This window comes from Amphiura filiformis, chromosome 15 (assembly GCF_039555335.1).
Source record: "Amphiura filiformis chromosome 15, Afil_fr2py, whole genome shotgun sequence".
NCBI classification, from domain to species: domain Eukaryota; kingdom Metazoa; phylum Echinodermata; class Ophiuroidea; order Amphilepidida; family Amphiuridae; genus Amphiura; species Amphiura filiformis.
This window is the reverse complement of record NC_092642.1, coordinates 12,682,688-12,694,411: the sequence shown is the minus strand read 5'-3', so window position 1 is coordinate 12,694,411 and position 11,724 is coordinate 12,682,688. Positions and strand designations below refer to the sequence as shown.

The window sequence follows — 11,724 nt, the reverse complement described above, 5'->3', positions numbered from 1 at the left end:
CTTTAAATGGTAAACAAGGAGAAATAATCAAATTAAATTACTAGTTGGCTACTCAGGGCACATCACACAGTCTCTTCGTGTTGTATGGTTTTGTAAAGTCTACTAGCGTTAGGGTTAGTGACAAATATGTAATAAAAATGAATACCAACTCAAACAATTTCCTGTTGTTCTGTGTCTATTGATATCCAGCGCAACGAAGGATCAGATGATGACGGTGAGCCGAACATCACTGACCCTCACTGACCAACAAGAAAAGGTAGGTGTCCTACAAAAAAATTAATATTACACAAAGACGTATGATCTGATGGATTGTGCGGGATCAACATTTGATTGCCACCTGTCTTGGGGAGTTTTCGGCACTCTTACATGTCTTATGATCATCTTTTGGGAGCACGGTGGCTGAGCGGAACGGACTCCAATTCATAATCTGAAGGTTGCAGCACACAGTGTCATCGCCCCGATGTCTTCATGGCAGAAATCGCCATGGTAGGTTGAATCCACAGCCACGCATGGCCATTTTGTCCCGACCTGTTTAACAGTTTTGAGATGCATAATGGGCCGAGGGACATCCGATTAAGGCTATTGAGAATAGCCTGGTGACTGACCTCTGTAGATGTCAGTGAGCATGGTATACGTCATGAGGTCATCTGCTTTTAGACTGCTTCCACCAGTGGCCTACGCTGCGCTATAAAAATCATGATTTTTGTCAGTTTTTGAGCTCAATACGCACGGTTCTTTCACAATACGCAGGCTAACGACTACCATATCCTTTCAATACATGTATTCAAGTGCAAGCATCAAAAGCAGCTTCTTTAGAATAACACAATTACGGGAGATATTCATCATTTTCTACCCCGGTATCCAAAGATTTATCGTCTTAATATCAAATCGTGCATAGCACATTCACGTGTATCGATCCCGGGTATTGATATTAGTGTATCTGCTGTACAATGTAATTATTAACCAGGCGATGTCGGTGTGCAGCATGTACCTCTATTACGGGAATGGAAACATCAGTCTCGGAGGGTGGTTCTTGATTTTGAATTGATAGCGGCCCCGGGTAGTGGCTGTGCGACTGGGATCATAGATTCTAGAATCTGTGCTTGGAATCCGAACCCGACTCCGAGCTCCGAAGCCCTTTTGTGGACGCTCCTTGACAAATTTTAGGCTAGTTAAAATATCTGTGGAACAATTTGACAGTAATGTGCTACCCACTCTGATTGATTTTGTTGATTGGGACAAGTCTGGACAATTTTGGACAGCAATAACCACAAAGTGTATTAAATACTTTGAACTTTGACTGTTCCTGGTGTATATACATAGGGCTAAATTGAGTCAAGCAGAACCAGTCAATTAAATAATGAAATTGATTTGAAATGTTGCAGAATTCTGGTTTGTATGATGGTTTAATTAACAAACTTTTTTCACTTCAACCATTCTAAGGTGAGCAGTGTACGGGAATTATTCCATGGCAGATTTTCAGAAGATGGTATCGCTGAACTTTTGGAATATTTCAACTGGAATGTTGTGCGAGCTACAACTTCTCTTATTAAATGTAAGTAGATACTTATAGATGAGTTGTCATAGATGGCTCACCCTCTTAAATGAAGGGTAAACGATTTTAGTCTACATTGAGGAAGTTGATTTTTTTGGATTAACTTTGGTTTCGAAGCAAATAATACTGAAACAATTGCAAGCTACTTAATATCACAAAATTGAACAGCAAATGTTTTGCAAGTTGGGTTTGAAACGACTTCTGTATTCTGCCATAGATACTGCTGTATTGTTTTGCCTTGTGTGAAACAACAGATGACGTCCCGAATGTAAACATAATTATGACATCACAGATTAATATATGGCTTAACAGTAGTTCAGGTACTGAGTATTATTGGTGCAGATGCTGTCCAAAATGATTATTACCCGCACGCTTAACCAATTTGCCCCTTGCAAGGGGTAAATTACATGTCATGGTTACTGTGTTTTACAACTTGCCCGCTAATATTTGAACAATAATAATATTGACTTAATTAGTGTATGTTCAAAGGCAGTCTTAAATCACATCATTATATTTTTTGGTTGGTTGGTTGATTGGTTGGGGCTTTTTTCTTGTGTATTTTATTCGGGTTGTCTTTTTGTTTAAATTTTTTTGGTAATTTAATCCTTACCTCCGTGTGATTTGTTAATATGAGACTTTACTTACGAGGCCCATGTTTACAACTCGATCACTGATGACTGCCCCTTGTCAACAGACTGCCCCTTTTTCTGTTGACAAAGGGCAGTCATCAGTGAACGGCTCTTTTCAGAGCCATCAAACCGTTAAATTGAGCAGATAGGCGAGATCTGCTTGTTCTCTGTTGACAAGGGGCAGTTTTCAGTGAACGGCTCTTTTCAGAGCCACCAAACCTTTAAATTTAGCAGATAGGCGAGATCTGCTTGTTCTCTGTTGACAAGGGGCAGTCTTCCGTGAACGGCTCTTTTCAGAGCCATCAGTAGACAAGGGGCGTTCTACATGTCTCATTCTTAGGTACTTTGTCCTGAAGAAGTTAGAGCTACTCCTGACGAAAGCTTGACAGTTCTAAACTTGTCCGACGGCGAACCCGATAAAAACCCACTAATTGTTAGTAATAATCTGTCCATTGCGAAATTCCATTTTTACTCACACTACCCAGGCATACTACACTTTGCACTGATACTGAAATGCCTTGAAAAGTTTTGGCTTGACCGATACTCGTACTAGGCCTATAAAATGATGAAAATCCTTTCATTTCGTCTTTATCTGTCTTCAGTCTTTGAGTTTTGACCTTTATATGAACTTTGACACTCCGAATCGCATATTGCCCAATGCTGACAGATATTATGAATATTCGAAATAATTTTAAATAGACGGATGACGATCCCGTCTATATTATAAACCACTCCCCGTGGCCAGTGGCGTAGATTTCTTGTTGGCATGGAGGGGTGGAAAAAATCTTGAAGTATAGTGAATCCAGCACCTTTTGGCGACGACAGAATAAGTTCATGGTACAAATACGCCCTATTGAAGCTAAACTGATGAAAGATGGTGCCAAACTGGAATAAATTCGCGCGAAGCGCGAAATAATAAATTAGCACTTTGATAGCTCAAATGGTCAAATGTGAGGTTAATTTGGCAAGAAGCCCACACACAGGCGTCAACATTGGGGGATGATTATATGGACCATCCCCCTAGCAAAATACCCCACCCGGCTCTAAGCCTATGTCTAAGGCGCGTGATTGTCTTAGCAACGAGTAACTATGGCGGTGCTTTTCTGAGCGTCACAATGCTAACCAAAAATAATATATTTTTTATATTCCAGTACGACCTGAACAAAATGTCGAGTGCGAAGACCTACATTTGAAGGTAATAAATAAAGAAATATATCATCATTACCGTCAACATAATCTTGCCACCCACTGATATATTTTTACGAATCAAAAGATATTTTCACGTTTCATATTTCGTAGTATTTATATGCTGTAACCAATTGTACTAATATTATCATTGTTTGTTTAACAAAGGCAATACTGGAGCGTTTAAAAAACTGCCAAACTGGCAGTCCCGACGATGTCTGGCAACTAGTGAGGAGGGGAAAAATCGACACTGAACATCGTCAGTTTGCATGTGGTGACTGTGACTATGTATGGTGGAGACGAGTACCAGCGAGAAAACTAGTAAGATATGGAAATTAATCAAAATAAAATACAAAGAGAGGCAAATTTCGATACTCAATAATAGCATGTCCATCAAATTTTAGGGCACATTTGGACAAAACAGTAATCCCCTTAAGGGGGTACTACACCCATTGAATTTTTTTCGCATTTTTTTTTGCATTTTGTGAAGAAATGAGAAAAAAATTGGACAAAGTAGTATGCAAAATGAAGGGGCAAATCTTCTCGTTCTATTGGTGGCATCGGTATCAATCACAGTCAATGTAGCTTACATGTTTTTACAGGTAGAAGCCAAAAGGTGGTACGTCACCAATGTTTTAAATTCACTTCATTTTGGAAAGCTTACTATCAACGGATTTCGTTAAAATTTTGGATACATGTTGCAAACGCATTAGAGTAATAATGTTGATATGTAAAATGGGAATAAATGGTTCTTGATGACTTCATGAACTTGGTGATTTTCAGTGCTCCACACCTATCAACAAACGAACTGGTTAAAATGCTTCTATTTTCAATGTTAAGCTATATTTTGTATTTTTAACCATCGACATTATTTCACTGAAACCTAATTAAGCCATAGGTAAAAGGTTTCCACAACCAAACTACAGTTATGTTGAAAAAATTGTATTTCTCTTCACCTATACCATCAGATTAGGTAGTTTTTCGTAAGCTTCATTTTTGTGATTTTGGTACCAATTTTACCTTTGTATAGTTGAAATGGATTGGACAAACCAATCTAAATTGTACTCACCATTTACATCCATTCCCAAGAAATGTTATTCTGTCCATCATAGCATAATATATCCAGTAAAAAGACAAACTAGACCAAATATCAAAATTGATGCCTCATTGCAGCTATGTTGATATATCACATGTGTATACAAAATGGGGTAAAATTTGACCTCAACCAGGTGACATAGGCCTATAACCTGACCTATGATGACCTATAACCTTATAGAAATCTCTTTTCCAAACAACACATGATAGAGACATGATAGTATTAAATTTGCTATACCATTCATTGAGGAAGAGATATAGTTGATCACAAGTCTGAAGATGGTATAATAAAGGATATAATTTATTCTATTCAAGTACTACTTGAATAGAATAAATTATGTTTTGTTATGAGTGAGGCACACATACTGAGTTACTATAATCCCATAGTAACAGGTAAACAAAAAAGTATATAGGGCAAAAATGATATACTAAAATGGTTTAAAATCACTTTGTAGGTATAGATATTTTATAAGTTTAGGACATGAGATGATGGACATATTTATGTAGTTCATTAATTTGCAAGAAAAAAAAGAAGAGGGGTACTGATGAAAATCAGGGTATTATTCCCCCTTAAGTCAAAATTTTAAACATGTCAAATAATTATTTTGTCACATTTTTTAAGGTATCCAAGTGCAGGCGTTGCAAAGAGAAATATGATCCCATTCCACGAGAATATGAGTGGGGATGGGCTACTTTCCACTGTATCTGCGGGAATACGTTCAGGTAGGTTATGATTGATCCCCGGGATTGATCAATCGATTGATTGATTGATTGATTGATTGATTGATTGATTGATTGATTGATTGATTGATAGATAGATAAAGAATATCCGTTACCACACAACACGCTGAATAAATGAAACACTTGGAATTTTAAAAAAAAGTTCATGCGTTTGTGGTCCCGAGTTTGGAACACACGCGCATGCCCGCACTGCTTTCTTGCACCCAGCTCAAAACCAGAATCAGTAGCATATAAATTTCTAAGCGCTCTCTAAGCAAAGTCATTGTTCATTGAATTTACAAGCGTATGACAAAACAGGCAAAAATACTATATTTTGTTGTTGTTGTTATTTTGAAACTTTTTTTACGTTAGGACAGGGGGTTCTTAATACAGGCCATCCGGCCTTCCAAGAACCTCCTCATTCAATGTATGTGTTAATTGTTGTGCTGTTATATTTTATATTTGAATGAAATAAAGATGAATGAATGAATAAATAGTAACCATTTGCACAAGATTTGCAATTTAAAAAGGATTGACCATTGCTCATTGAAATGATTCTAGTATATGGACAATATAAGTGTGCTCTTTCATTTAATGACAAATTTGAAAAAGATTGTAAGGATCAATCAGGGTTTTGACTTATAAAACCTACCGGTACATCTTGGTCAAAAATTGTGCGTGAATAGGCCGTTTTCAACAGATTTACCACGTTCGCCTTGCTATAAACATTGAATTGCGTCATCTGTTGACGTAAGGAAACAAAGCGTTTTTAGCGGGAAGTGTTAACTTTCGTTCGATATAAAAAACTTTTCTGATTGAATGCAGGATACTATCATTGAATGCCGTATTTTCCACCTAGAAGCCGAATGCCGTATTTTCCACCTAGAAGCCCAAACAGCTCCTATGATGCTATGCACTCAACCGTGTAGTGTAAACACAGACTGTGTAGTAGAGACAATGCATTGCTAGACTCTCTCTGTGTTTGGACTAATTTGTGGAATTCAGGTGTATCGAGGTGGAAACTGTGCATAGATGCATTAAATAATATTTTTATTTTTTCAGGTGTTTGACAATACTACTTTGATTTATGGTTTGTATTTTATTTTTCTCCTATTAAGTGGCTTTGGACAAATGAACAAGACAGAATCTCGATGTTTCAAGTGCAGTGCAGTCGTGACCCCGAGTGAAGTGAAGCCACCAGATAAACGCGGGCAACGCAAATCGAGGCGACAGCATCAATGTAATGCACCCGATTGTCACCATGGACATGGAGCCGTAAACAATGGTAAATATAATTATATGAACAAAGACAAGAATCTAGACATCTATCCGACTACAGGGTGTCCCAGAATGATTTATACCGGGAAAGATGGAATATTTTAGGTATGAACGGCATTTCTATTGGTCATATTGTTTTGCATTTTAATTTCTACATATATTTAGCTTTCTCAGATTTTTTAGATTTCTGGATGTTTCTAGTAGAAGTTAGAGAGGATTGCGTAAAAATGGTGAATTCCAAGTTTTGACAAAACAACCTATTTTGAAAATCTGTAAAATTACTAACCGTTCAGCACAAAGTTATTTGGAAAATGTTATGCATTGTATTTGTTGTGTTCTGTTCTTATTTCTACTAAATAGTCGATATCTGTCGTTTATTTATGATGTTACGAAGCAATTCTTGTATAGAATAAAGGCTTTGCTACGCTTGAGTGACTTTAAACTATTCTTTATTTGGCGGCAGTTTTGAAGCCAATTATTGCGGTGTGTGAGTTTCATCATTTGAAATGCCGGCAGAGATGGATTTTTCATAAAAGTATAGAGAAGGTTCGTCCTTAGTGTAAAAGCATGCATTTATGTCCACAGTGTATTGGCAAACCCACAGCTACGTGACGAAGAAGATTAAAATTTACTGCGGAGGATCCTTGAGAAAGTTATATCCTCTGTAATAATGACATTTTTGGGTAAAAATTGTGGTAAAAATCAAAAAAAAGTATGTTTTTCAACCTAAATATCTGATGTCATATTGAAATATTTCACTTAATCCCATATCAAGAATTATTTAGCATTCTAAGCTCTACATCTGTGCCAAATTTGGTGTATTTCCTATACAAGAATATAGGATTTCTCCAATATATTGCACAGTGCGGCTAGACGATGGTGATAAAGGATCCATGTGTTATGATGTCTTTGCACTGTAAATTACACACATGCAGTTTTCGGTCATTTTCAGTAATAGCAATGTCACGCAAAAACGAATCAAGCTATTTCCATGAAAGTCACAGAATAAGTAGGAGACATGTGTGGCATTGTATTGCACTTATAAAGATTAGATACACTGTTGACAATATATTTTTAATATTTTGTTCAAACACGGTATAAATCATTCTGGGACACCTTGTATTTGATATGAATTCATGAGCGTACCTATAAGTACATCGTTGTCTCATGCAGATCCCTAAAAAATTGAGAATACTCTAAAGTGCTAATATTATGCACAGTTTAACAATCTTAATGTGCTAATATTGAGCACATTTAGTGCTGTGATAGCACCATCTGTTATTTTGTCAGAATATTTAAGGTTACGCAAGGTTTTTAAAAAACAAAAAACAATCTTGTTAAGCAAGGTTTTGTAAATTAAAAACCAATGGGAGCTTGAAAACACAAAATCCGCTGACATCCATAGTAAAATATAGAAGGGCCGGCGTGGCATAAATGCAAGTGAATAAAGGTGAATCCATTTGCCTCATTCTTCAGGCCCTATTTAAGCTCGATCGCTATTGTTTATTTTTAGCAATGCGTGGCAACCTTGATGGCTATTGTTTCCTTTTATCCCTGCGAGGCAACCTTGGTGGCTATTGCTTTTATTGTGTCAAAATACATAAGAAACTTATTCTATGAAATACATTGCACAGTAATGAGTGTTAAGTTAAACTGTAGTGCGCTCGGCCGTATAATTCAGTATGCGTGTAGAAATGCAATAAAACGTTTGACAGGAACAAGTCGCCAGACATGTTTTTGAGGTATGGGCCTTTAAAGATCAAATTTTGAAATTCTTAATTTCATGATGGTATTTGACTGTGGACTAAGTGGACTTTCAAATCCTTGAAAGTACTTATCAAAAAGAGGTTTTAATCAATAAATAACAGTTGAACTATGATACTCTCTATTCAATGTTGTGTAAGGCAGGAAACTAATTGGCCCATTACTCAGAATAGCAATTTGGCAAAAATGTCATGGTTGGTATCATTAACAAAATTATCCATATCTTAAAAGTATTGATGCTATTTGTATAATTTTGGTATCAAAATAAAGCTTATAGTCTAGTGGTTATATTTTATTCAAATCATGAAATGTCAAAAATGCGACTTCCTCCTGGTTTTGTCAGAGGGGGTTATATTATATGGAATAAACTCAATAACAACAGATGGCGCTATCACTTCACTATTGTGCTCAATATTAGCACTTTAAGACTTTACAGCACTTTCGCAAAGAGGCTGCGTTTCAAGTCTTGATTTTTCCCTTTATCTATTATCTGGAATTATAGGTGTTTGGAACCAACAATGTGCCCATCCGAAGTCACGTAGGGGTAAGGAGGTGCTCATGCCCAGTGTCCGTCATGTCAGTACTGGGTCTACCGTAGATACATTCCTACCACAAACGGGTGGCTCAACCGAACCTGTTTTCTCGCCGTCGCTTGGTAATATTTCTGAGCAGGATGAAGATGAAGATGGAGGACGGAACTCCGGAGATAATCATGACTGATGATGCAATTAGTAGTGTTCTGAATCACTGACGAAAACAGTGTGTTAGGAAATGGAAACATGTCATGAGTCAACTTAAACGTAAATTAAGGCTATTGCAGTTGAAATCCTTATGGAAGACGACACCTTATTTTCCACACAGGCCAAGGAGTGTGAATTTGAAATTGGGTTACCTGAAATCTTGAATGGGTGACTCCATTTGAAATCTACACCCACTGTGTATGAAATACGGGTCATGTCTTCCATGGGGGTAGCGCTGAAGAAGGAAATTTCAATTTTTTCATTTGTGAAACTATACATCGTTTACCATTCAAGCGGGTATAAGTTTCGGAAATTAAGGTTGCATCGAATAGGAAATCAAAATACGTAGAAATTTATCGACATCTTTATTTTGAAATTTATTTTTTAGCGTTTTTACGAATTACTTTTTAAGTGTAAAGATGCTTTTAGTGCGTAGCATACACGTTTTTTAATCAACTTACCTGTTTTAAATGTAATTCTAGTGTTGGTATTATAAATTTTTCTCTAACATGATGTATTATACAATGGTAACTCAATATTTTAAACACTAAAACTACAACCACTTCTGACACAATAACTACAGCTCTTGTGTCTTAGGGCTGCACCAAAAAACATGACCCCACAGGAGTAAAAACAAAATCCCCCATTCAACTCTACATAAACATGATAAATAAAAAGTTTACATTAAAAGTTGTGTTCGGCTCTTTTTCTTTCATGAATTTGGAGGAGGTAAAAACATGTAACAACCAATCAATTATCACAGTTATCATTATTCACAGTGGTCATTGTTCACTTAATCACATATTTAAACATGACAAGTTCAATTTTTTCTGTGACCAACAAGGTCACAAGAAGTGGAAGACCAAGGGTTACATTAATTATTGGTAACACCTGCCAAATAGGAAATTTTGAATCTAGCTTTACCTCTGATGAAAGGACATCTTGCAACAGCACCCTTTAAATTGTGTAGGGTATAACCCATTGTTGTAACCATTCGACCGGGCATTGCCCTTCCCGGTTGCCCTTTTGAGCTCTCACCTTGCTGGTAACGTGATACCGCTCTTTTCAATGGTACTAATCGTACAGGTGCAAGTGATCAGCATGATATGAATAGTCTATAGAATTAAGATCCGGGTCTTTATCCCTGCTCTCTTTGACATCTATGGTTCGATGCAGAGTTACCGCGTGAACGTACTAGTGCAGCGCGATATAATCAAAAATTGTTTGAACCCATTGCTATGGTACGTGTCAAAAATGACATTATGCATGAGATTGACAATAACAGGGCTGTTTATCTTGTCTTGTTGGATTTGTCGGCGGCGTTCGACACGATTGACCATGATTTATTAACATCTCGCCTTGCTACATCTTACGGGCTGCGTGGTCTCGTGTTGAACTGGTTTGATAGCTACCTCAAGAACCGCACAAATCGTGTCAGTATCTCTGGCACCCTTTCGGATGAGCAATCTGTGGATTTTGGGGTTCCTCAGGGCTCAGTTGTGGGTCCTCTCATATTTACTTTTACACTAAACCTGTCGCTGATATCATAACTCATCATCATCTGAGATACCATGTATATGCAGATGATACACAGCTTTATACTGCCTTTGATCCTTCTGTTCCTGGAAGTTCTGATCTAGCTTTATCCAGATTGTCTGCATGTATCACAGATATCAAGAAGTGGATGACAATCAATAAACTCAAGTTGAATGATCAAAAAACTGAATTCTTTGCTGCTGCATCCCCTCGTGCCATTAACTCCATTTCCAATGTTACGCTTCATTTGAGCAGCTCAGTCATCATCGAGCCCTCCAATTCCATCCGGAATCTGGGAATCATATTTGATCCCACCATGTCTATGCGTGACCACATTACCACCCTCACAAAGTCTGTCAATTTCCATCTTCGTAATCTTTACCGCATCCGTAAATTCATTGACCAGGATACCTGTCACCATGCTGTTCGCTCTCTCATACTGTCCCGACTTGATTATGGCAATGCAATCCTCTATGGTATCACTCAAGGTGAAAGAAATAGACTGCAGAAGCTGCAAAATCGTGCTGTGCGTTTGATTTTCTCTGTCCCTCGCTCAACTGGTACCTCCGACCTTCTCATTCAATTGCATTGGCTTCCAATCCAGGACCGAATTCTTTTTAAACTCCTGCTTTATGTTTTCAAGTGCTCTCAGGGCCGTGCCCCCAATTATCTTTGTGAGCTTCTTTCAGCCTATGCTCCCGGAAGAGAATTGAGATCTTCTTCGGATAAGACCCTGCTTAGTCAGCCTAGGGCACATAGAGGATCTGGTTTAAATACCTTCTCTGTCTCTGGCCCGAGGGAATGGAACAAACTCCCTAAAGCCATCAGGGAGTCTCCATCAATTCCAGTTTTCAGGAAGAAACTGAAAACTCACCTTTTCAGTTAGCTTCTTCTTGTTCCACTGTGTTTCTTTTTTCCCCATCCTTTCTCTCCTTGTTCAGCGCCTTGATAAATTTTAAAGGCGCTATATAAATACCTTTATGTATGTATGTATGTATGTATGTATGTATGTAGTTAATCCGATAGAGCATCACTTCGACGACGAATAGCGGCGATTATAGGTCTTGGACAACTGGTACACTCGTCTGATTTTGAACCCGGGCTCGCCAAACCTCAAGTAATGGTCAATAAACACAAAGATATTATGCATATTTATTAACGACACCAATATACTATAATTATGATATAGGAACGTTACGATCTAGAAATGTTATTATGTCTT

The 11,724-nt window shown here is 37.5% G+C and overlaps 1 protein-coding gene across 1 annotated transcript; it reads left to right on the top strand.

Moving 5' to 3' along the window:
* Positions 1–208: 208 nt before the first annotated feature.
* Positions 209–9,634, top strand: LOC140171971 (shiftless antiviral inhibitor of ribosomal frameshifting protein homolog). The gene is made up of 7 exons (XM_072195318.1): positions 209–256; positions 1,444–1,555; positions 3,336–3,379; positions 3,538–3,690; positions 5,087–5,187; positions 6,303–6,469; positions 8,729–9,634. The coding sequence occupies exons 1-7, from the start codon at positions 209–211 to the stop codon at positions 8,944–8,946; spliced, it is 843 nt and encodes a 280-aa protein (XP_072051419.1). The 3' UTR covers positions 8,947–9,634.
* Positions 9,635–11,724: the final 2,090 nt, after the last annotated feature.

Coding starts and splice junctions, on each gene's coding strand:
- LOC140171971 (XM_072195318.1), top strand. CDS start 209: ATGACGGTGAGCCGAACATCACTGACCCTCACTGACCAACAAGAAAAG. Junction 3,380..3,537: donor GCGAAGACCTACATTTGAAG/GTAATAAATAAA, acceptor TGTTTAACAAAG/GCAATACTGGAGCGTTTAAA. Junction 6,470..8,728: donor ACATGGAGCCGTAAACAATG/GTAAATATAATT, acceptor CTGGAATTATAG/GTGTTTGGAACCAACAATGT.